Source organism: Salvelinus alpinus, chromosome 18 (assembly GCF_045679555.1).
Source record: "Salvelinus alpinus chromosome 18, SLU_Salpinus.1, whole genome shotgun sequence".
In the NCBI taxonomy this organism is placed as follows: domain Eukaryota; kingdom Metazoa; phylum Chordata; class Actinopteri; order Salmoniformes; family Salmonidae; genus Salvelinus; species Salvelinus alpinus.
In genome coordinates this window covers 29952919-29977171 of record NC_092103.1, presented here as the reverse complement: position 1 = coordinate 29977171, position 24253 = coordinate 29952919, and the positions used below count along the sequence as shown (strand labels likewise).

Sequence of the window (24253 nt, the reverse complement as noted above, 5' to 3'; positions counted from 1 at the left end):
GCTACAAATCCTGGTTTTACATTTCAGCCACCATCACAAATAGCACCAAAGCAGCCAGAATAATTACAGAGAGCAACGTGAAATACATAAATACTCATCATAAAACATTTATGAAAAATACATGGTGTACAGCAAATGAAAGATAAACATCTTGTGAATCCAGCCAATATTTCAGATTTTTTAAGTGTTTTACAGTGAAAACACAATATATATTTCTATTAGCTCACTACAATAGCCAAACACACAATGCCATTTACTCCCCGCCAAAATAGCTTTCACAAAACCGACAAAATAGAGATAAAATGAATCACTAACCTTGAACAACTTCATCAGATGACAGTCTTATAACATCATGTTATACAATACATTTATGTTTTGTTCGAAAATGTGCATATTTAGAGCTGCAAATCGTGGTTATACATTGTGAATACGTAGCAACAATTCACCAACATCTCCGGAGATATTTTGGACAGTCACCTAATCTAATCAAAGAACTCATCATAAACTTTACTAAAAAATACATGTTGTACAGCAAATGAAAGATACACTGGTTCTTAATGCAACCGCTGTGTTAGATTTTTCAAAATAACTTTACTACAACATACAAAATGCATTATTGTGAGACAGCGCTCACCTATTCTCCGCAGAGTTGGAGTCAACATATTACACAGAAATACGAAATAACATCATAAATTGTGTCTTACTTTTGCTGAGCTTCCATCAGAATGTTGTGCAAGGAGTCCTATTTCCAGAATAAATCGTTGTTTGGTTTTAGAATGTCCATTTCTTCTGTCGAATTAGCAACTTTGGCTAGCATTGTGGCGCGAACATGCCCATCATCTCTTGGCGCAAAGAACGGAAAAGTCCAAAAGTCCCAATAAACGTTGAATAAACTGATCAAACTCGGTTGAAAAATCCTACTTTATGATGTTTTTCTCATATGTATCAAATAAAATCAGAGCCGGAGCAATTCGCCGTGTATACCGAACGCTTTTCAGAAGACAATGTCGAGGTCCCCCGCGCGCCGTCGAAAACAAACAACATACCGGACCTGCCACTCCAAAAGCTCTTATTCGGCCTCAGATCAAGCTAGACACCCCATTCAACCTTCCACTGCCTGTTGACATCTAGTGGAAGGCATATGAAGTGCATACATATCGATAAATAAAAGCCAGTTGAATAGGCAGGCCCTGAAACAGAGCCTCGTTTTCCGATTTTTAACTTCCTGTATGGAAGTTTGCTGCCAAATGAGTTCTGTTTTACTCACAGATATAATTCAAACAGTTTTAGAAACTTCAGAGTGTTTTCTATCCAATAATAATAATAATATGCATATTGTATGATCTAGAACAGAGTACGAGGCCGTTTAATTTGGGCACGATTTTTTCCAAAGTGAAAACAGCGCCCCCCTATTCACAAGTTAAGGCAGAAATGAAAGTAGGGTAGTTGGTCGGGGTGGATGGGTGGGCGTATAACGCGAACATCTAGCAACCCAAAGGTTGAGAGTTCGAATCTCATTTAGTAGCCAGTTAGCAATTTTTCAACTACTTACTACTTTTTAACTACTTAGCATGTTAGCTAATCCTTCCCCTAACCTTAACCCTTTCAGCTAACCTTTCCCCTAACCCAAACCTTAATCCTTTATCCTAAATCCTAACCATAGCCCTAACCCCTAGCCTAGCTAACGTTAGCCAGCTAGCTAACGTTAGCCACCTATCTAGAATTCATATTGTATGTTTTGCAAATTCGTAACATATAATACGAATTTTAATTCGTAACAGAGCATACAAAATGAATGATGGACATCCACAAATTAATACATACCATACTAAACGTAACAAATCATACTAAATGGATTTGCCTACAGATTAATACAAAATGCTCTGAGACCAGGTTGGAGTGACAGAGAGAGTGTGTGTGTGTGTGTGTGTGTGTGTGTGTGTGTGTGTGTGTGTGTGTGTGTGTGTGTGTGTGTGTGTGTGTGTGTGTGTGTGTGTGTGTGTGTGTGTGTGTGTGTGTGTGTGTGTGTGTGTGTGTGCGTGCGTGCGTGCGTGCGTGCGTGCGTGCGTGCGTGCGTGCGTGCGTGCGTGCGCGTGCGTGCGTGCGTGCGTGCGTGCGTGCGTGCGTGCGTGCCTGCCTGCCTGCCTGCCTGCCTGCCTGCTTGCGAGTACCTGTGTGTCTCTCTATCTTACCCTCCTCTGCATCAGTAGTAGCGTGTCTCTCTCTGCCGCCCCCGGTGGCTCTCTGCAGCAGCTGTCTGAGGTGGTGTTTGAACACTGCTGTGTGGAGCTCCTCCCCCTCACACCCCAATACACTGCTGGCCACCTGGGCACTGTCGAAACTCACAAACGCCCTACGCCCCACTGGGGTGAGGAAGGGAGGTGGGAAGAGGAGGACAGGGGAAGGGAGGGGAGAAAAAAGGGAGGGAAAAAGAAAAGAAGAGGGTGGAAACCAGAAAGAGAAAGTATTGGCATGACATTCATGTTTTCATAAAGTATCATCTACAGTGTCTTCGGAAAGTATTCACACCCCTTGACTTTTTCAAAATGTTATTACATTAAGTCTTATTCTAAAATGGATTAAATACAAATAAAACCTCAGCAATCTACACACAATAACCCATAATGAAAAAGCAAAAACAGGTTATTAACATAAGTTTTCAGACCCTTTGCTATGAGACTCGAAATTGAGCTCAGGTGCATCCTGTTTCCATTGATCATCCTTGAGATGTTGAACTTGATTGGAGTCCACCTGTGGTAAATTCAATTGATTGGACATGATTTGGAAAGGCACACACCTGTCTATATAAGGTCCCACAGTTGACAGTGCATGTCAGAGCAAAAACCAAGCCATGAGGTCGAAGGAATTGTCCATAGAGCTCCGAGACAGGACTGTGTCATGGCACAGATCTGGGGAAGGGTACCAAAACAAATTATGCAGCATTGAAGGTCCCCAAGAACACAGTGGCTTCCATCATTCTTAACTTCTTTGGGACGGGGGGGCAGTATTGAGTAGCTTGGATAAAAAGGTGCCCAGAGTAAACTGCCTGCTACTCAGTCCTAAAAGCTAGAATATGCATATAATGAGTAGATTTGGATAGAAAATACCCTGAAGTTTCTAAAACTGTTTGAATGATGTCTATGAGTATAACAGAACTCATATGGCAGGCAAAAAACTGAGAAAAAATCCAACCAGGAAGTGGGAAATCTGAGGTTTGTAGTTTTTCAAGTAATTTCCTATCGAATATACAGTGTCTATGGGGTCATATTGCACTTCCTAAGGCTTCCACTAGATGTCAACAGTCTTTAGAACCTTGTTTGATGCTTCTACTGTGAAATAGGGGTAATGAGAGCTGTTTGAGTCAGGGGTCTGGCAGAGTGCCACGAGCTCAGTCTCGCGCGCTCCCGTGAGAGTTAGCTGCATTCCATTGCATTTCTACAGAGGAATTCTCCGGTTGAAACATTATTGAAGATTTATGATAAAAACATCCTGAAGATTGACTCTATACTTCGTTTGACATGTTTCTACGAACTGTAATATGACTTTTCGTCTGAACTTTCGCCTGGACTTGCCCGCGCCTCCTGAGTTTGGATTTGTGTACTAAACGCGCAAACAAAAAGGAGGTATTTGGACATAAATTATGGACTTTATCGAACAAAACAAAAATTTATTGTGGAACTGGGATTCCTGGGAGTGCATTCTGATGAAGATCATCAAAGGTAAGTGAATATTTATAATCCTATTTCTGACTTCTGTTGACTCCACATCATGGCGGGTATCTGTATGGCTTGTTTTTGTGTCTGAGCGCCGTACTCAGATTATTGCATGGTGTGCTTTTTCCGAAAAGTTTTTTTGAAATCTGGCACAGCGGTTGCATTAAGGAGAAGTTTATCTATAATTCCATGCATAACAATTGTATCTTTTCGCAATGTTTATTATGAGTATTTCTGTAAATTGATGTGGCTCTCTGCAAAATCACCGGATGTTTTGGAACTACTGAACATAACGCGCCAATGTAAACTGAGATTTTTGGTTATAAATATGAACTTTATAGAACAAAACATTGTGTAACATGAAGTCCTGTGAGTGTCATCTGATGAATATCATCAAAGGTTAGTGATGAATTTTATCTCTATTTCTGCTTTTTGTGACTCCTCTCTTTGGCTGGAAAAATGGCTGTGTTTTCTGTGACTAGGTGCTGACCTTAATATAATCGTTTGGTGTGCTTTCGTCGTAAAGACTTTTTGAAATCGGACACTGTGGCTGGATTTACAACAAGTTTATCTTTAAAATGGTGTAAAATACTTGTATGTTTGAGGAATTTTAATTATGGGATATCTGTTGTTTTGAATTTGGTGCCCTGCAGTTTCACTGGCTGTTGGCAAGGTGGGACGCTACCGTCCCGAAAATCCCAGAGAGGTTTTAAATGGAAGAAGTTTGGAACCACTAAGACTCTTCCTTGAGCTGGCCGCCCGGCCAAACTGAGCAATCGGGGGAGAAGGGCCTTGCTCAGGGAGTTGACCAAGAACCCGGTGGTCACTCTGACAGAGCTCTAGAGTTCCTCTGTGGAGATGTGAGAACCTTCCAGAATGACAACCATCTCTGCATCACTCTACCAATCAGGCCTTTATGGTAGAGTGGCCAGACAGAAGCCACTCCTCAGTAAAAGGCACATGACAACCCACTTGGGGTTTGCCAAAAGGCACCTAAAGACTCTCAGACCATGAAAAACAAGATTCTCTGGTCTGATGGAACCAAGACTGAACTCTTTGGCCTGAATGCCAAGCGTCACATCTGGAGGAAACCTGGCACCATCCCTATGGTGAAGCATGGTGGTGGCAGCATCATGCTGTGGGGATGTTTTTCAATGGCATAGAGGCTAGTCAGGATCAAGGCAAAGATGAACAGAGCAAAGTACAGAGAGATCCTTAATGAAAACCTGCTCCAGAGTGCTCAGGATCTCAGACTGGGGTGAAAGTTCACCTTCCAAAAAGACAATGACCCTAAGCACACAGCCAAGACAACGCAGGAGTGGCTTCGGGACAAGTCTCTGAATGTCCTTGAGTGGCCCAGCCAGAGCCCGGACTTGAACCCGTCTCTGGAGAGACCTGAAAATAGCTGTGCCAAGGTGTGCCATGCTTGCAGTGTCATACCCAAGAAGACTGGAGGCTGTAATCGCTGCCAAAGGTTCTTCAACAAAGTACTGAGTAAAGGGTCTAAATACTTATGTAAATGTAATATTTCAGTTTTTTATTTTTAATAAATTTGCACAAAAAAAAAACATTTTTTTGCTTTGTCATTATGGGGTATTCTGTGTAGATTGATGAGGGAAAAAAACATTTTAATAAATTTTAGAATAAGGTTGTAACCTTGCAAAATGTGGAAAAGGTCAAGGGGTCTGAATAGTTTCCGAAGGCACTGTAGTATATGGTATGGAGAGAGAGATGATGGTATAAACTCTATACCTTTACATGCCCCCGCTGCTCCTAGATGGTACAACCCTGCCAGAACATGCCATATTGCTCGTTGCTCATTGGCCGAGAAGCCCAGTGTTTCCATGGCAACCAGCAGCTTGGTGAAGGCCACTGATGCACGCTGCTTTTCTTCCACCTGATGGAGGGATGGAAGGAAAGGAGGGAGGAGAACACAGATGGTAGGAAGCAGGGCCTATTAGTATGTACAGTATGTGAGCAATATGGCCAAAAAACACAAAGGTTAGCAACATTTCCTGGTTACCTTGGTGGGAGGGACTATTCCAAAACAGTTGGCCTCTGGGAATTGGTGCATCTGCAGCTCCGTCCTATCAGGAGGAGACAGGAAGTCATGTAAGAGTGTGTGTGTGTGTGCGTGTGCGTGTGCGTGTGCGTGTGTGTGTGTACCTCATCTCTGTACTGAGTCCAGCCAGCATCTGGGAGAAGACCAGGAAGTTACTCTCTCCCTCCATCTTCTGACACACCCTCCACTTCTCTAACATCATAGTCTGGAGGAGAGGAGAGAGGAAGAAATGATCAGGCATTGAGACAATGATATTGTACATAGCAGTATAAGCAATACACTTTGATAATGGGCAACAATTTGTGTGCGTGCATGTTTGTGTTTGTGTGTGCGTGCCTGTGTGTGTGTTTCTGAGTGTGTGTGCGTGTGCATGTGCGTGTGCGTGTGCGTGTGCGTGTGCGTGTGTGTGTGTGTGTGTGTGTGTGTGTGTGTGTGTGTGTGTGTGTGAGTGTGTGTGTGTGTGTGTGCGTGCGTGCGTGTGTGTGTGTACCTGTAGGTGTCCGGCAGAGGCCAGTCCAGCATGGTTGAAGTCCAGAGAGAGAACCATGGCGAAGCGAGAAGAGGCATCACTGTGCTGAGAGCTCACACACCCAAACGACCTCAGGATTGTGAACACTGCCTGGATACGCTCCACTGGACCAACACAGACACACACACAAACAGATGGAGAGATAACATTATACACAATGTGCTATTACCTCCAACACTCCATATACGTTATACACAAATAGTTTATATCACATGACATTCCGCATGCACGCAGGAACACACAGGTACTAACCAGTGATGCTGTCTCCGGCCGTGCCAGCCTGTTTCAGGAGTGTGTGTGTGAAGGCTTGGCAGGAGGTGGTCTTGCCTGTGCCGCTGCGTCCCACCGCACACACACTCTGGTCCCTGCGGGTGCCCACCATGGAGACATAGACACGCCTGACTAGAGCGGCCAGGGCAGGGGGAGCATCCCACACACTGTCCCCACGACGGGAGCGAGGGGTCTAGGGAGAGGAGACATCAATATTCAATTATCATCTGGTTCCAATGGAACTACAGGAAATGAACGTGTGTGTGTGTGTGTGTGTGCTAACCTTGCCGTGTTGGTTCAGCGGAGGCCAGAAGTTGAGCAGGTTGGGTCCTGCGTGTGTGAGAGGCAGGCTGGCTTTAGCTCGACTGGTTAACGTGTGGAGTGCTCCACACTCATTCACACTCTGCAGTTCACTCAAGTCCTCACACAGGTCCAACTCAGAGGGATTCAACTGGAGAGAAAAAGAGAGGGACGGAGAGAGAGAGAGATGTCAGAAAGGAGAGATATTGTAGAGAGAAAGACCATGTGAGAGAGGGGCGGAGAGAGAGAGAGATGTCAGAAAGGAAAGATATTGTGAGAGAGGGACAGAGAGAGAGGAAAAATAGAGAGAGGGTAAAGGAAAGACTGAGGAAGTCAGGGGAGAGAGAGAGACTACCTTGTGGATGTCGTGCTCCATGACATCATGCAGTGTTCCATCTGACTCCATTCTGACTCTCACTAAGCCTGCTGGAAGATCTGGGGTTCCCTCGTCTGGCTTCAGCTGAGTGGCTGGAAGACAGAACCCACCAATCACAGAAAAGCTCAGTATAAACCTACCAATGGGAAGTCTCAGTACAAATCCATTAGTCACTAAAAGATGACTGATGTTTATCATTAACCATGTTTCCATGCACAGATTTTTGGCAAGTAAGGCCACACTGTATTTTAAAAAAAGCACGAAATCTGTGATGGAAACAGGAAGTGTTGGAACAATTTCAGAAATGTCAACAGACAATTTGTTTGTTCAACTTTGTGGGATCTTTTAGTGTCTGTACAATAATTATGAAACAAATTGCGGTTGGAAATGATTTATTGCCCAATTGTTGATTGAATAACCATCATATGGAGGTAAATTTGAAGTCACACATGGAAAGAAACACTACAAAAGTATGCGGACACCCCTTCAAATTAGTGGATTTGTCTATTTCAGCCACACCCATTGCTGACAGGTGTGTAAAATCGAGCACACCACCATGTAATCTCCATAGACAAACATTGGCAGTAGAATGTCCTTATTGTCATAGGATGCCACCGTAATAAGATGCCACTATTCCAACAAGTCAGTTCGTCAAATTTCTGCCCTGCTAGAGTTGCCCCGGTCAACTGTAAGTGATGTTATTGTGAAGTGGAAATGTTTAGGAGCAACAATGGCTCAGCCGCGAAGTGGTAGGTCACACAAGCTCACAGAACGGGACCGCGAGTGCCGCATAAAATCATCTGTCCACGGTTGCAACACTCACTACAGAGTTCCAAACTGCCTCTGGAAGCAACGTCAGCACAAGAACTGTTCGTTGGGGGCATCATCAAATGGGTTTCCATGGCCAGGCTGCCGCACACAAGCCTAAGATCACCATGCGCAATGCCAAGCGTCGGCTGAAGTGGTGTAAAGCTCGCCGCCATTGGATTCTGGAGCAGTGGAAACACGTTCTCTGGTGTGATGAATCACGCTTCACCATCTGGCAGTCCGACAGACGAATCTGGGTTTGGTGGAAGCCAGGAAAACGCTACCTGCCCGAATGCATAGTGCCAGCTGTAAAGTTTGGTGGAGGAGGAATAATGGTCTGGGGTTGTTTTTCATGGTTTGGGTTAGGATCCTTAAGTACTTTACACCACTGCTGTAACTAAGTAAAAATACTTGAAAGTACTACTTAAGTAGTTTTTTGGGGTATCTGTATTTTACTTTGATATTTATATTTTTGACAGCTTTTATTTCACTACATTACTAAAGAAAATGTTGTACTTTTTACTCTGTACATTTTCCCTGACACCCAAAAGTACTCATAACATTTTGAATGCTTAGCAGAACAGGAAAATTGTCTAATTCACACACATCCCTTGTCATCCCTACAGCATCTGATCTGGCGGACTCACTAAACACATGATTCATTTGTAAATGATGTCTGTGTGTTGGAGTGTTCCCCTGGCTATCCGTAAATAAAATAAAAAATAAAAAACTGCCGCAGTCTGGTTTGCTTAAATATAAGGAATTTGAAATTATTTATACTTTTGACACTTAAGTATGTTTTAGCAATTACATTTACTTTTGATACTTAAGTATATTTCACTTTTAGTTGAGTCATTTTCTATTAAGGTATCTTTACTTTTACTCAAGTATGACAATTCTGTACTTTTTCCACCACTGAGTTACAGTGAAGGGAAATCTTAATGCTACAGCATAGATAGAATGACATTCTAGACAATTCTGTGCTTCCAACTTTGCAGCAACAGTTTGGGGAAGGCCCTTTCCTGTTTCAGCATGACAATGCCCCCGTGCACAAAGCGAGGTCCATACAGAAATGCTTTGTTGAGATCGGTGTGGAAGAACTTGACTGGCCTGCACAGAGCCCTGACCTCCATCCTATCGAACACCCTTGGGATGAATTGGAACGCCGACTGCGGGCCAGGCCTAATCGCCCAAAATCAGTCCCCGACCTCACTAAGGCTCTTGTGGCTGAATGGAAGCAAGTCCCCGCAGCAATGTTCCAACATCTAGTGGAAAGCCTTCCCAGAAGAGTGGAGACTGTTATAGCAGCAAAGGGGGATCAACTCCATGATTTTGGAATGAAATATTCGACGTCACATACTTTTGGTCATGTAGTGCATGTTGTGTTGTCCTCCCACTACAACTTCAAAAAGCACAGTTTATTAGGCTATAGATGGAAAAAGTGATATGGTGAACTTCACAGGGTGGTGAAAGTGCACAGTGACAAGCTTGATGCTCCTTTCCAATACATATCATGGGTCTTCATTTGTATGCTAGTGACATGATGATGATTCACTTAGCTGCCAATTAACAAATAAGAATGATCTTGCTCTTATCCATCTCAACATATAACCTGTCATATTTATCAGCAAACTGTTGTCTAGAGAACATGAGCAAAAACCAGACTGAGCAAGTTTGCCATTTATTGCAACAGTTTGTGTGAAAAACCATCGATTGAGTGGAAAATGCTATGGAAAGTCGCTCTGGATAAGAGCGTCTGCTAAATGACTTAAATGTAAATGTAATGTAAATGAAACACAGTGAATTCATGTTTTTTATTCAGTACATCATAACTTTAGCGCAAAAGTGTTTTTTAGGTGCACTACGTCATCACGCACAGCCTTTAATCCTCAACAAGTCAGTTTTGATGGAAACAAAATCTGGTGGGAAAATGCGCATATTTTCTTAGGAAGATTTTATAATATTCGTATGAAAATCGGTTGCAAATTGGATGGAAACCTAGGTAGTAAAAGGGATGCAGTCTTCTACAGTAAATACTGTTAACACTACAGTAAGCATTGTAGATTTGTCCTAACAGGATTTATTGTTGTTTTTGTGGAGAGAGATGAAGTCTTAGTGGGTTTCCTGGTTGTGGCTCTAGTCTGTATTCTCAGTAATATTCTCAGTATTACTCCCAGAGCACAGCTACACAGGGATTACCAGGCAGGGTTTATGTACCAGGGGCTTAAACTTTGATATGCATCCCTAATCTTTGATCACCAGTGTGAGTGTGTGTGTGAGTGTGTATCAGTATATGCGTGTGTGTATATGTGGGCATATGAAAAACTAATAGGATTAATGCTGAGTGGTTAGATATTCTACAGTAAACTACAGTAGAGTACATCAAAATACTGCTATAGTACATCAAATACTATTGGTATAGTACATCAGTATATAGTATACAGTATGTCAGGATACTAGTAGCTGTCAAAATGTCTCCCGCAGTATGAAGGGTTGGATACAGGAGGACAGTGGTAAAGCAAGGTACTATTAATACACAACCAATGCAACCCAATACCTCAGAACACACAGCAGTCTACCACACTGCATCACCATTACACCACATTACCACCACTTACCTAGGGAGAAGCCCTCCTTGTGGACGTACCACACAGTGCCAATCTCATACCACACATCCCTCACCTGAGAGAGAGAGAGAGAGAGAGAGAGAGAGAGAGAGAGAGAGAGAGAGAGAGAGAGAGAGAGAGAGAGAGAGAGAGAGAGAGAGAGAGAGAGAGAGAGAGAGGAGAAAGAAAGTGAGAGATGCAAAATCCTATGTGTGTTCTACGGCATGCAGTGTGTGTGTGTCCTGTGAGTAAGTCGAGGTTCCAGTGTATGTCTGTCAATGCGCATGTGTGTGTCTGTGTGCATGTCTGTGTGTGTCTGTCAGTGCGCATGTGTATGTCTAACAGGCCTGCTACATTGTTTTCAATGTAACCAGGGAGTAAGCAGCACCGCTCTGCGAGAGGCTTGACGTGTTCCTTTTGCGACGCCCCAGTGGAGCAAGTATGTGTGTGTGTGAGTGTGAGTGTGAGAGAGAGAGAGAGAGAGAGAGAGAGAGACCAGAGAGAGAGACCAGAGAGAGAGACCAGAGAGAGAGACCAGAGAGAGAGACCAGAGAGAGAGAGAGACCAGAGAGAGAGAGAGTGTGGTATGCACAGTAGATATCCTATGATAGGTCCACGTGACATCATACCTCTTTCCTCTTGTGTTGTGTTAAGGTGGTGTCTGCTTGTTGCCCCTCAGGTTCCAGTCTCTCTTCTATCACTCCCTCTTTCTGCTTCTCTTTCTTTCCTTCCATCTTTGGCTTCTTGGCATCATTTGTCACCTTCTCTTTCCCTGACTTCACTTCCTGCCCCTGCAGCTCTGATGTAACTTCTTGTTTTTGCTTCAGCTGCTCTGTCGTCATTTCCTGTTTCTGTGGCTCTGAGGTCACTTCCTTTTTGGCTGTGTCCCCCAAGGGTGGGCTCTTGATTTCGGGGGAAATTATTTGCCGGGGCGAGGAGGTCTTGAGATCTGATTGGTTGGAGTGGCGGCCTCGCTCTCCATTGACCAAATGCTCATTTCGTAGGGCCATCTCAGCTTCCAGGATTGGTGGAGTCTGGTCTGGGAGGAGGAACTGCTGCACCAGGTTGTCACTCAGTTTACTGGGCTGGAAAGATACAAGATGGACATCCACGGTAAGTAAAAACACAAAGCACCCTCCTGCCTTTACTTCACCATTGGCTGACTTGCTATCGACCCTCAGAAGAAACAGGTTATTCCTTTCCAATTGTCTCTCTCGCGTTCTAACTCCACCCCTTCCCTCCATCCCTTTCTATCTTCTCCTCTTTAATCTGTAGTTTCCCTCCTTCCCTCACTCTCCATGCCCCTCCTTCAATTCCACTCTCTTTCACCCCTTCATCTCTCTCTCTTACTGCCTTCTCTTCTTTGACCTCAGGTTCTTTTTGTTTGGTCTCCTTCTCTGTCTCTCTGACCAGCTGTTTGAGGAAGCCTCCCGGTAGGGCTGACAGAGGAGGCGGAGGAGAGGTGGGCTCTTCCTTCTTCTCCTTTATCTGTAGAGTGGAATGGAGGAATGTAGAGGGTTAGACTGATATGACAGACACAGGCCTTGTTCAAATACAAATGTACACATTCATCCTTTCATCCTTGTAGAAAAGGGGATGTATTTTCACAGTATGTATTTCAACCTATATTTGACAGTTAATGTAATTTGAACAGGGCCACAGACCAATGCTTCCATGCAGAGTCAGATATACTGTTAGAAATAGATGCAATGCAGTTTACGCTCAGCACAGGCTCAACAGCTATATACTGTGATAGCAGGATTTCTCACACACTTATACACACACACACTTATACACACACACACACACACTTATACACACACACACACACACACACACACACACACACACACACACACACACACACACACACACACACACACACACACACACACACACACACACACACACACACACACACACACACACACACACACACACACACACACACATGCTAGTGTGGAACAGCAAATATCATCTACTTTGAGGACTGCAGATCAGTTGAGTTCACAGAGTTTCCTCTTGGCCACAAACAGGTGTGAATTACTGACACAGATTACATCAACGGTGTGTAACTACTTAACAACTAGTGAATGACTAGTTCATTACTGGTCTATCAATACCACCAGAGGTAATGGTCAGATTAGATTTAACCTGCTGTTACTGTGGAGACAGGAGGACAGAAAGGTCAGTAAGACAACTCTCCTCTCTCTCCTGTCCTCTGCTCAGAAGTGGTCTAAATATGTTACTGGTCCATAATGCTAACATATAGAGATATAAGAATGACATTGGGATTGGTAATAGAGGAGTGAATTAAATTATTAATTGAGTGAGTGAGTGAGTAAGTGAGCGAGCGAGCGAGCGAGTGAGTGAGTGAGTGAGTGAGTGAGTGAGTGAGTGAGAAGGAAGGAAGGTAGGTGTGTGATGCTCTGGTTACTGTATGTACACACAGGAGTGGTTGTATTTGCAGATGGGAGATGCAAAGCAGGGTGTGGGACATACGGTAGCCCACACATAGAACAACAAATCCAGAACACACAGGCTGATAATTCTAGACTACAAACATCTTCAACATGACTCATTAGAACACACAACTAGAACACAATCAGAGTGAAGACCATTCCAGACTATTCTAGGACACAAATGCCTCATGCCACATCATCTCTGCACCTCCCTTCTGCTCCCAGAGCTTTAAGCGTGAGGAAAGCGCCATGGCAACGGCTGCTGGGGGAGGAGTCAGGGGTGAGGGGTCAAACAGTCAGAGGTCAGCGTGATGTGATGTCAGAGTGGGGGTGGGACAACACATAAACGGTGACACTGTGAACCTGGGATGGAGAGAAACAGGAATGAGAGAAAGAGGGATGGAGAGAGGGAAAAAATAGAGATGGAGAAAGATAGGCAGAGAAGAAAGAGGGATGGAGAGAGGGAAAAAATAGAGATGGAGAAAGATAGGCAGAGAAGAAAGAGGGAAATACACTCTTCAATTTTATTTTTATACTGTACCTACAACCTAATATGGTTATTTGGCTGTCCCCATAGCAGAACCATTTGCAGAACCCTTTTTGTTTCCAGGTAGAAACCTTTTAGTTCCAGGTAGAACCCTTATCGGTTCCATGTAGAACCCTTTCCACAGAGGGTTCTACATGGAACCCAAAAGGGTTCTCCTATGCAGACAGCCGAAAACCCCTTTTAGAACCCTTTTTTCTACGAGTATAGGGATGGAGAGAAACAGGCAAAGCGAAGACAGAGGGAAGATGGAGAAAGAAAGAGATGGAGATGGATAAAGTATACATTGAAAGATACACTTTATATACAAAAGTATGTGGACACCCCTTCAAATTAGTGGATTCGGCTATTTCAGCCACACCTGTTACTTACAAGTGTATACAATCGATCACACAGCCATGCAATCGCCAAACATTGGCAGTAGAATGGCCTTACTGAAGACCTCAGTGACTTTCAACGTGGCACCCTCATTGGATGCCACATTTCCAACAAGTCAGTTCGTAAAATTTCTGCCCAGCTAGAGCTGCCCTCGGTCAATTGTAAGTGCTGTTATTGTGAAGTGGAAATGTCTCTCCTCGGTTGCAACACTCACTACCGAGTTCCAAACTGCCTCTGGAAGTAACGTCAGCACAAGAACTGTTCACCATCTGGCAGTCCGACGGACGAATCTGGGTTTGGCGCATGCCAAGAGAACTCTACCTGCCCCAATGCATAGTGTCAACTGTAAAGTTTGGTGGAGGAGGAATAATGGTCTGGGGCTGTTTTTCATGGTTCGGGCTAGGCACCTGAGTTCCAGTGAAGGGAAATCTTAACGCTACAGCGTACATTCTAGACGATTCTGTGCTTCCAACTTTGTGGCAACAGTTTGGGGAAGGCCCTTTCCTGTTTCAGCATGACAATGCCCCTGTGCACAAAGTGAGGTCCATACAGAAATGGATTGTTGAGATCGGTGTGGAAGAACTTTACTGGCCTGCACAGAGCCATGACCTCAACCCCATCAAACACCTTTGGGATGAATTGGAACACCGACTGCGAGCCAGGCCTAATCGCCCAACATCATTGCCCGACCTCACTAATGCTGTTGTGGCTGAATGGAAGCTAATCCCTGCATCAATGTTCCAACATCAAGTGGAAAACCTTCCCAGAAGAGTGGAGGCTGTTATAGCAGCAAAGAGGGACCAACTCCATATTAATGCCCATTATTTCAGAATGAGATGTTTGATGAGCAGGTGTCCATATACTTTTGGTCATGTAGTGTATGTTGAGCAGTGTTTCTCAAACAGTAAGTTCAGAATCACGTGTTATGGTGCACCATGTTTTCTGATGACATGTAGTAACCACTGCTGACAACACATGATGAAACACCTCACGATGTGGTGGAATACATGACAGGTGGCAGATCACTCAACACCAGCCACACACACAAATCAGCTGTCTCTCAGAAATATCAGTCTTTCTAGTGAAGTCATAAGCACACAAGCACTCTCACATATCTAGACAACTGCACAACTTCTCACAAACTACTGTTTCTTCCGTCACCAACACACTCGCCACCTGGGTCTCGTGTACAGGTCTCCTTTCCTCTGGTTTCAGCCTGACTCAGCTGATCCATTGGACTTCTCAGACACACCCCTACACCCCTGACCTCTACTCCCCTGGGCCCAGATTCACAAAACCTTCTTTCTAAGAAATTTCTTCTTAACTGCCTATTTTTCCTTAACTATAGACTTAAGAATAATGTTAAGCAAAGGTCCTACTCCTCAAAAAGGTTATTGGAAATTGTATTGCACTTCTTATGCTTCTCCATAATTAAGCAAAAAGTTTAAAAGAAATGTGATTATTGAAATTTTTTGGAAATGTCCTTAATTCCAAGATAGCTAAACCCTGGTCTTAAACTCAGGGTAGTGAGAGAATACGCTCACGAAAGCAATTGACCATGTTTTATTCACTCACAAACTTCATCTGAAAGTTTCAGTATTGATAATTTTAAACCCAATAACATGTTTAGAACAGTAATCTCAGTAGGAAATATGCTAACATGATTGCCATTGCTAGCTAGATAGCTAAAAAGGTTGCCTAGCAACAACCATTTTAAGAACATTTTAAAAAAGTTATTTGAAAAGTTTGTAAGAAAATCATTAAATCTAAAGATATTTTTGAGGAATTACAATTAAGAACTATCTTATCTTCTTGCTTTTTTTTTTCTTAGGAAGCTTCTTAAGAAGTGTTTTGTGAATCTGGGCCCTGGCCCTTACAGACACACCCACTACCTCCAGCTCCTGTCTGGAGCACCAGCAGTTATGAATGAATGAATGAATGAATGAATGAATGAATGAATGAAGGAATGAAGGAACGAAGGAAGGAACGGACGGACGGACGGACGGACGGACGGACGGACGGACGGACGGACGGACGGACGGACGGACGGACGGACGGACGGACAGACAGACAGACAGACAGACAGACAGACAGACAGACAGACTTGTAGAGGATGTCAGTTGGGTGAAGAAAAGGCTTTAAGATTTTATGAAAATATTGGGTATTGCAAGTACAGTATATCCAAGGTCAGAAGGACTGTGGCTGGTTGGTTTAGGAGTATGACACACAGACAGGCAGGCAGACCTGTTGTGGACAGTCTCTGATCAACACAACACCAATGAAGCCTACGTCAACTCATCTCTGAGGGTGATGATGTCGGTTAGTATGACATCCAGAACGCCATCTTAATAGATATTTTTACTTCAGTGTTCACCTGTTGATTCACCACAACACATTTCTGGGTGATATGTAAGCAACCGTTTTAACTGTGTCAGATCTGTTCAGCCATGATGCTGTGTCCATGGCATGTTCCCGCGAACAGTGGCCGGTTTCCAAACTTTTATCTCCCACCTGAAGCGACTCCAATTTTCTTGTGATCCACCAAATCAATAGTGACAACCCTGTCATCTTGATAGAACATAACATAACCCATCCTATATGGGGAACTGTTATATTCTGTCTTTGACAGCAGTCACACTTTCAGGCAACTACTGTACACCAAGCCCTCTACCTTGTCCTCTCCTCTACTCCTCCACCCTACCCCTCTCCTCTACCCCTCTACCCTGTCGTCTCCTCTACCCCTCTACCTTGTCCTCTCCTCTACCCCTCCACCCTGTCCTCTCCTCTACCCTTCTACCTTGTCCTCTCCTCTACCCCGCTCCCCCTTTACCTTGTCCTCTCCTCTACCCCTCTACCTTGTCCTCTCCTCTACCCCTCTACCTTGTCCTCTCCTCTACCCCTCTACCTTGTCCTCTCCTCTACCCCTCCACCCTGTCCTCTCCTCTACCCTTCTACCTTGTCCTCTCCTCTACCCCGCTCCCCCTTTACCTTGTCCTCTCCTCTACCCCTCTACCATACCCCTCCACCCTATCCCTCTCCTCTACCCCTCTACCTTGTCCTCTACTCTTCCACCCTACCCCTCTCCTCTACCCCTCTACCCTGTCGTCTCCTCTACCCCTCCACCCTACCCCTCCACCCTACCCCTCTACCTTGTCCTCTCCTCTACTCCTCTACCCTACCCCTCTCCTCTACCCCTCTACCTTGTCATCTCCTCTACCCCTCCACCCTGTCCTCTCCTCTACCCTTCTACCTTGTCCTCCCCTCTACCCCTCTCCTCTACCCCTTTACCTTGTCCTCTCCTCTACCCCTCTACCCTGTCCTCTCCTCTACCCCTCTACCCTGTCGTCTCCTCTACCCCTCCACCCTACCCTGTCGTCTCCTCTACCCTTCTACCTTGTCCTCTCCTCTACCCCTCCACCCTGTCCTCTCCTCTACCCTTCTACCTTGTCCTCCCCTCTACCCCTCTCCTCTACCCCTTTACCTTGTCCTCTCCTCTACCCCTCTACCCTGTCCTCTCCTCTACCCCTCTACCCTGTCGTCTCCTCTACCCCTCCACCCTACCCTGTCGTCTCCTCTACCCCTCTACCTTGTCCTCTCCTCTACCCCTCTACCCTGTCCTCTCCTCTACCCCTCCACCCTACCCCTCTCCTCTACCCCTCTACCTTGTCCTCTCCTCTACCCTGTCCTCTCCTCTACCCTTCTACCTTGTCCTCTCCTCTACCCCTCTCCTCTACCCCTTTACCTTGTCCTCTCCTCTACCCCTCTACCCTGTCCTCTCCTCTACCCCTCTACCCTGTCGTCTCCTCTACCCCTCTACCCTGTCCTCTCCTCTACCCCTCTACCCTGTCGTCTCCTCTACCCCTCCACCCTACCCCTCTCCTCTACCCCTCTACCCTGTCCTTTCCTCTACCCCTCTACCCTGTCCTCTCCTCTACCTCTACCCTGTCCTCTCCTCTACCCCTCTACCCTGCCCTCTCCTCTACCCCTCTACCCTACCCTCTCCACTTTCCACTACCCCTCCTCTCTACACTCTCTTTCTCCTACCTCTCTCCCCTACCCTCTTTCCCCTACCCCCTCTCCCCTACCCCTGTCCTCTCTCTCTACCCTACCCAGCCCTTCTTTGTCTCTTTTGCCCCATCCTCTCTCTCCTTTTCCCTTAACCTGCTCTCCCCTATCTGTCCCTCAGTCCAAAGATCCACCCAGGGCTCTGGGTGGATCTTTGGAAGTAATGAGAACAAAGTAATGAGAACAAACTCTGTCTCTGTCTTATATTCTCTGACATTTCACACAAATACACACTAAACTCAAAGTTCACCTACCTTATGATGGCTAATACTCAACGCAGGAACTCCAAATGTACTGCTTTATAATCCTAATCTTGTGAGGCCAAAGAGAGAGGCTCACTGTCCCACAGAAACACACACCGACACACACAGTCAGACAAGCCGAATGGGGCTCCCAGCAATGCAGTCAGAAATAGAGTGACACAGACAGCCATCTCTCTCACACACACACACACACACACACACACACACACACACACACACACACACACACACACACACACACACACACACACACACACACACACACACACACACACACACACACACACACACACACACACACACACACACACACACAGAGTTCTATTATTATGACACACACACAGATAAGGGAGGCAGCTGGCTTGCCACCAGATTGAGCTATAAATATAGTGGGACTGGGTGAGGTGGTAGGGGATACTACCCTGTTAGGAGAACTGGATTTTAGCAAATGACAGGGGAGCGAGGGGACAGAGAAAGAAAGAGAGAAAGAGTGAGAGGTGAGAGAGAGAATACAGTTGGGGCAAAGCAATGGGTAAAAGATGATGCTGTAGCAAACTAAGGCATCCTGCATCTTCATTTGTCTAAGGTTTAGACTTTAGGTCTAAACAACCCAACAGATAAATGGCAAATAGAAACTGAGGCGAGAGAGTGGAAAGCTGGAATGAATGTATTGGCTATTGGGATTTGGACATAAGAGTGATGATTTGCTGTTGATGTTGTTAGACTGAAACAAACACACACACCAACTCTAAGCCCAAAGCCCATTCCATAGCAACTGCTAGAAAAAGCCATGTATCTCTGAATTGGGTTACGTTAATCCTTACCCTTTTCCAAACCTTAATCTAATTCTCCTAACCTGCTACGTTACTTCTCCTAGGCTGCTGCGTAAATTGACCTAACCTGATGCAGAAAGTCAATTCTGGCCAATTCTGACATAAACTGTATCCCATCTAGTCAAAACCGTTCTAACCTGACTGACAGCTACAGCTGAGAGAGGAAGAGCCTCATAAAGCAAGACAGGGAATTGGATTAAGATGGCCGAGTTCACCAGGGAGGAGTGAAAGTAATTGCATTCGTTTTATAAGCGGGCTGCCTCCAGGGATGAGTTGGGTGCCTCGTTCAAAGCCGATGGCACAGAATAAAGTGACATATGTCAAGCACGTGGAGTAATGATTTATAATTCTGAATTTTCACATGCATACAGTGCATTCGGAAAGTATTCAGACCCCTTCACTTTTTCCACATTTTGTTACATTACAGCCTTATTCTAAAATGGATTGAATATATTTTTTTACCAATCAATCTACACACAATACCACATAATGACAAAGCGAAAACAAATTTGGCAAATCTTTAAAAAAATCTAAAACAGAAATACCTCTTTTTACATAAGTATTCAGACCCTTCGCTATGAGACTCAAAATTTTGCCCAGGTGCATCCTGTTTCCATTAATCATCCTTGTGATGTTTTTCAACTTGATTGGAGTCCACCTGTGGTAAATTCAATTGATTGGACATTATTTGGAAAGGCGCACACCTGTCTATATAAGGTCCCACAGTCGACAATGCATGTTAGAGCAAAACAAAGCCATGAAGTCGAAGGAATTGTCCGTATAACTCAGAGACAGGATTGTATCGAGGCACAGATCTGGGGAAGGGTCCCCAAGAGCACAGTGGCCTCCCTCGTTGTTAAATGGAACCACCAAGACTCTTCCTAGAGCTGGCTGCCCGGCCAAACTGAGTAATCAGGGGAGAAGGGCCTTGCTCAGGGAGGTGACCAAGAACCCGATTGTCACTCTGACGGAGCTCCAGAGTTCCTCTGTGAAGATGGGAGAACCTTCCAGAAGGACAACCGTCTCTGCAGCACTCCACCAATCAAGCCTTTATGATAGAGTGGCCAGATGGAATCCACTCCTCAGTAAAAGGCACATGACAGCCCGCTTGGAGTTTGCAAAAAGGCCCCTAAAGGACTCTCAAACCATGAGAAACAAGATTCTCTGGTCTGATGAAACCAAGATTGAACTCTTTGGCCTGAATGCAAAGCGTCACATCTGGAGGAAACCTGGCACCATCCCTACGGTGAAGCATGGTGGTGGCAGCATCATGCTGTGGGGATGTTTTTCAGCAGTAGGGACTGAGAGACTAGTCAGGACCGAGGGAAAGATTAATGGAGCAAAGTACAGAGAGATCCTTGATGAAAACCTGCTCCAGAGCGCTTAGGACCTGACTGGTGCAAAGGTTCACCTTCCAACAGGACAACAACCCTAAGCACACAGCCAAGACAACGCAGGAGTGGCTTGGGGACAAGTCTCTGAATGTCCTTGAGTGGCCCAGCCAGATCCTGGACTTGATCGAAACCTGATCGAACATCTCTGGAGAGACCTAATAGCTGTGCAACGATGCTCCCCATCCAACCTGACAGATTTTGAGAGGATCTGCAGAGAAGAATGTGAGAAACTCCCCAAATACAGGTGTGCGAAGCTTGTAGCGTCATACCCAAGAAGACTCGAGGCTGTAATTGCTGTCAAAGGTGCTTCAACAAAGTACTGAGTAAAGGGTCTGAATACTAATGTAAATGTGATATTTCAATTTGCTCAAATTTCCACAAACATGTTTTTGCTTTGTCATTATGGGGTATTGTGTGTAGATTGGTGAGAAAAAAATAACAATTTAATCAATTTTAGAATAAGGCTGTAGCATAACAAAATATGGGAAAAGTGAAAGGGTCTGAATACTTTTTGAATGTACTGTTAGTGTTTGTTTGCTTTGATAAAATCCCCATATGTCCTTCATCTGCTTTCCCAATGAAAACTAGTTTGAAAATGTGAACATATTTTTTATGGAAGACATGTTGTATGTTCCTGAATGATGTACCATGATGTACTGTTTCATCTGAGATGGGTGCTACTCCCTCGCCGGTTTTGCCTGGTCACATCACGTTCCATATCCCGGTGCACACTGTTTCAGCCAAACTGAACTTCAGGGTGAGGAGCTAGGGGAAGTTAAGAGAGGAGTGAGGGGGAGAGAGGAGTGAGGGGGACAGAAGAGGTGGGGACAGGGGAGGAAAAAGGACTGGAAGCACTGACCTATCCCGAGAATCCACCAGCTCCCTCTTGGGCACAGTGTGCAAAACAGGTTTCAGGAGGGCACATCAAGTATTATGGTATCAATAGTTCAGTCTGGTACTTCTCCAAGTTTTTACATTAAATGTGTTATAAAACAGGGGTACATTTATTCATACTTATTCAGTAGCTGAATGTTATTGAAAAATTGTCAGATTGCTTGAACATGAACACATTAAAAGAGCTACACCACATGACACCTGCTCGTCTAACGGCTCACTTCAAAATCATGGGCATTAATATGGAGTTGGTCCCCCTTTGCTGCTATAACAGCCTTCACTCTTCTGGGAAGGCTTTCCACTAGATGTTGGAACATTGCTGTAGGGACTTGCTTCCATTCAGCCACAACAGCATTAGTGAGATCGGGCACTGATGTTGGGCGATTAGGCCTGGCCCGCAGTAGGTGTTTCAATTGATCCCAAAGGTGTTCGATGGGGTTGAGGTCAGTGCTCTGTGCAGGCCAGTCAATTTCTTCCACACCGATCTCAACAAACCATTTCTGTATGGACCTCGCTTTGTGCACAGGGGCATTGTCATGCTGAAACAGGAAAGGGCATTCCCCAAACTGTTGCCACAAAGTTGGAAGCACAGAATCATCTAGAATGGTGAAGCGTGATTCATCACTACAGAGAACGCGTTTCCACTGCTTCAGGGTCCAATGGCGGCGCGCTTTACACCACTCTAGCCGACGCTTAGCATTGTGATCTTAGGCTTGTGTGGCTGCTTGATCATGGAAACCCATTTCATTAAGTTCTTGTGCTGACGTTGCATCCAGAGGCAGTTTGGAACTCTGTAGTGAGTGTTGCAACCGAGGACAGACCATTTTTACGCGCTACAGCACTCGACGGTCCCATTATATGAGCTTGTGTGGCCTACCTCTTCGCGGCTGAGCCGTTGTTGCTCCTGGACGTTTCCACTTCACAATAATAGCACTTCACCAGGGCAGCTCTAGCAGGGCAGACATTTGACAAACTGACTTTTTGGGAAGGTGGCATCCTTAGACAGTGCCACGTTGAAAGTCACTCTTCAGTATGGCAATTCTACTGCCAATGTCTGTCTATGGAGATTGCATGGCTGTATGCTCGATTTTATACAGCGGTCAGCAACAGGTGAGGCTGAAATAGCCCAATCCACTCATTTGAAAGGGTGTTCACATACTTGTGTATATATAGTGTATATGTAATATTCATGCATTGTAATTTAAGAAAATGTCTTTAATATATCTACAGTAATATTGGAAAGAAAACAAATTGAGCCCACACAAAATTGCATTCTAATGGTGCAGCCTTCTTATTGGTCAACATAATTTTTTTAGTCATTTAGCAGACGCTCTTATCCAGAGCGACTTACAGTAGAGTGCATACATTTTATTACATTTTAATTAAATTTTTCACATACTGAGACAAGGATATCCCTACCGGCCAAACCCGGACAACGCTATGCCAATTGTGCGTCGCCCCACGGACCTCCCGGTTGCGGCCGGCTGCGACAGAGCCTGGGCGCGAGAGACTCTGGTGGCGCAGCTAGCACTGCGATGCAGTGCCCTAGACCACTGCGCCACCCGGGAGGCAATAATCTTGTCAATTCAACAACGAACTAGTCAATTTCACAAGAGATTTGGTGGCCACAGGCAATTTAACAACAAGAGAGGGTCCGTTGTTGAATTCTTACACATAATACCTTTAACTCATAGCAATTCTTAACTTGCCCTTGATATCGTTATATAATACAGTTGAAGTGGGAAGTTTACATACACATAGGTTGGAGTCATTAAAACTTGTTTTTCAACCACTCCACAAACTTCTTGTTAACAAACTATAGTTTTGGCAAGTCGGTTAGGACATCTACTTTGTGCATGACACAATTAATTTTCCAACAATTGTTTACAGATTATTTCATTTATAATTCACTGTATCACAATTCCAGTGGGTCAGCAGTTTACATTCACTAAGTTGACTGTGCCTTTAAACAGCTTGGAAAATTCCAGAAAATGATGTTATGCTTTAGAAGCTTCTGATAGGCTAATTTACATAATTTGAGTCAATTAGAGGTGTACCTGTGGATGTATTTCAAGGCCTACCTTCAAACTCAGTGCCTCTTTGCTTGACATCATGGGAAAATCAAAAGAAATCAGCCAAGACCACAGAAAAAAATTGTAGACCTCCACAAGTCTGTTTCATCCTTGGGAGCAATTTCCAAACGCCTGAAGGTACCATGTTCATCTGTACAAACAATAGTACGCAAGTATAAACACCATGGGACCACGCAGCCGTCATACCGCTCAGGAAGTAGACGCGTTCCGTCTCCTAGAGATTAATGTACTTTGGTGCTTAAAATGCAAATCAATCACAGAACAACAGCAAAGGACCTTGTGAAGATGCTGGAGGAAACAGCATCTATATCCACAGCAAAACGAGTCCTATATCGACATAACCTGAATGGTCGCTCAGCAAAGAAGAAGCCACTGCTCCAAAACCACCATAAAAAAGCCAGACTACGGTTTGCAACTGCACATGGGGACAAAGATCATACTTTTTGGAGAAATGTCCACTGGTCTAATGAAACAAAAATAGAACTGTTTGGCCATAATGACCATTGTTATGTTTGGAGGAAAAAGGGGGAGGCTTGTGTAACAGTATAACTTTAAACCGTCCCAACGCCCCGACCCGGGCGCGAACCAGGGACCCTCTGCACACATCAACAACTGACACCCACGAAGCGTCGTTACCCATCGCTCCACAAAAGCCGCGGCCCTT

The 24253-nt window shown here is 44.8% G+C and overlaps 1 protein-coding gene across 4 annotated transcripts in view; it reads right to left on the bottom strand.

Annotated features, from left to right (window-relative positions):
- Window positions 1-18706, bottom strand: part of LOC139544162 (unconventional myosin-XVIIIb-like) — a 59077-nt gene extending 40371 nt beyond the window's left edge. For 3 of the 4 annotated variants that reach the window (XM_071350961.1, XM_071350964.1, XM_071350965.1), the window contains exons 1-13: window positions 18367-18706; window positions 13334-13488; window positions 12014-12151; window positions 11293-11748; window positions 10676-10739; window positions 7230-7342; window positions 6858-7025; window positions 6557-6767; window positions 6266-6408; window positions 5880-5980; window positions 5737-5800; window positions 5466-5610; window positions 2193-2363 (exon numbers count right to left, since the gene is read on the bottom strand). In XM_071350961.1, coding sequence (XP_071207062.1) covers window positions 2193-2363; window positions 5466-5610; window positions 5737-5800; window positions 5880-5980; window positions 6266-6408; window positions 6557-6767; window positions 6858-7025; window positions 7230-7342; window positions 10676-10739; window positions 11293-11673 — 1561 coding nt within the window. In that variant the 5' untranslated portion in view covers window positions 11674-11748; window positions 12014-12151; window positions 13334-13488; window positions 18367-18706. The remainder of the gene's footprint in view (window positions 1-2192; window positions 2364-5465; window positions 5611-5736; window positions 5801-5879; window positions 5981-6265; window positions 6409-6556; window positions 6768-6857; window positions 7026-7229; window positions 7343-10675; window positions 10740-11292; window positions 11749-12013; window positions 12152-13333; window positions 13489-18366) is intronic. The other variant, XM_071350963.1, reaches the window with a different exon arrangement.
- Between the last annotated feature and the right edge of the window lie 5547 nt (window positions 18707-24253).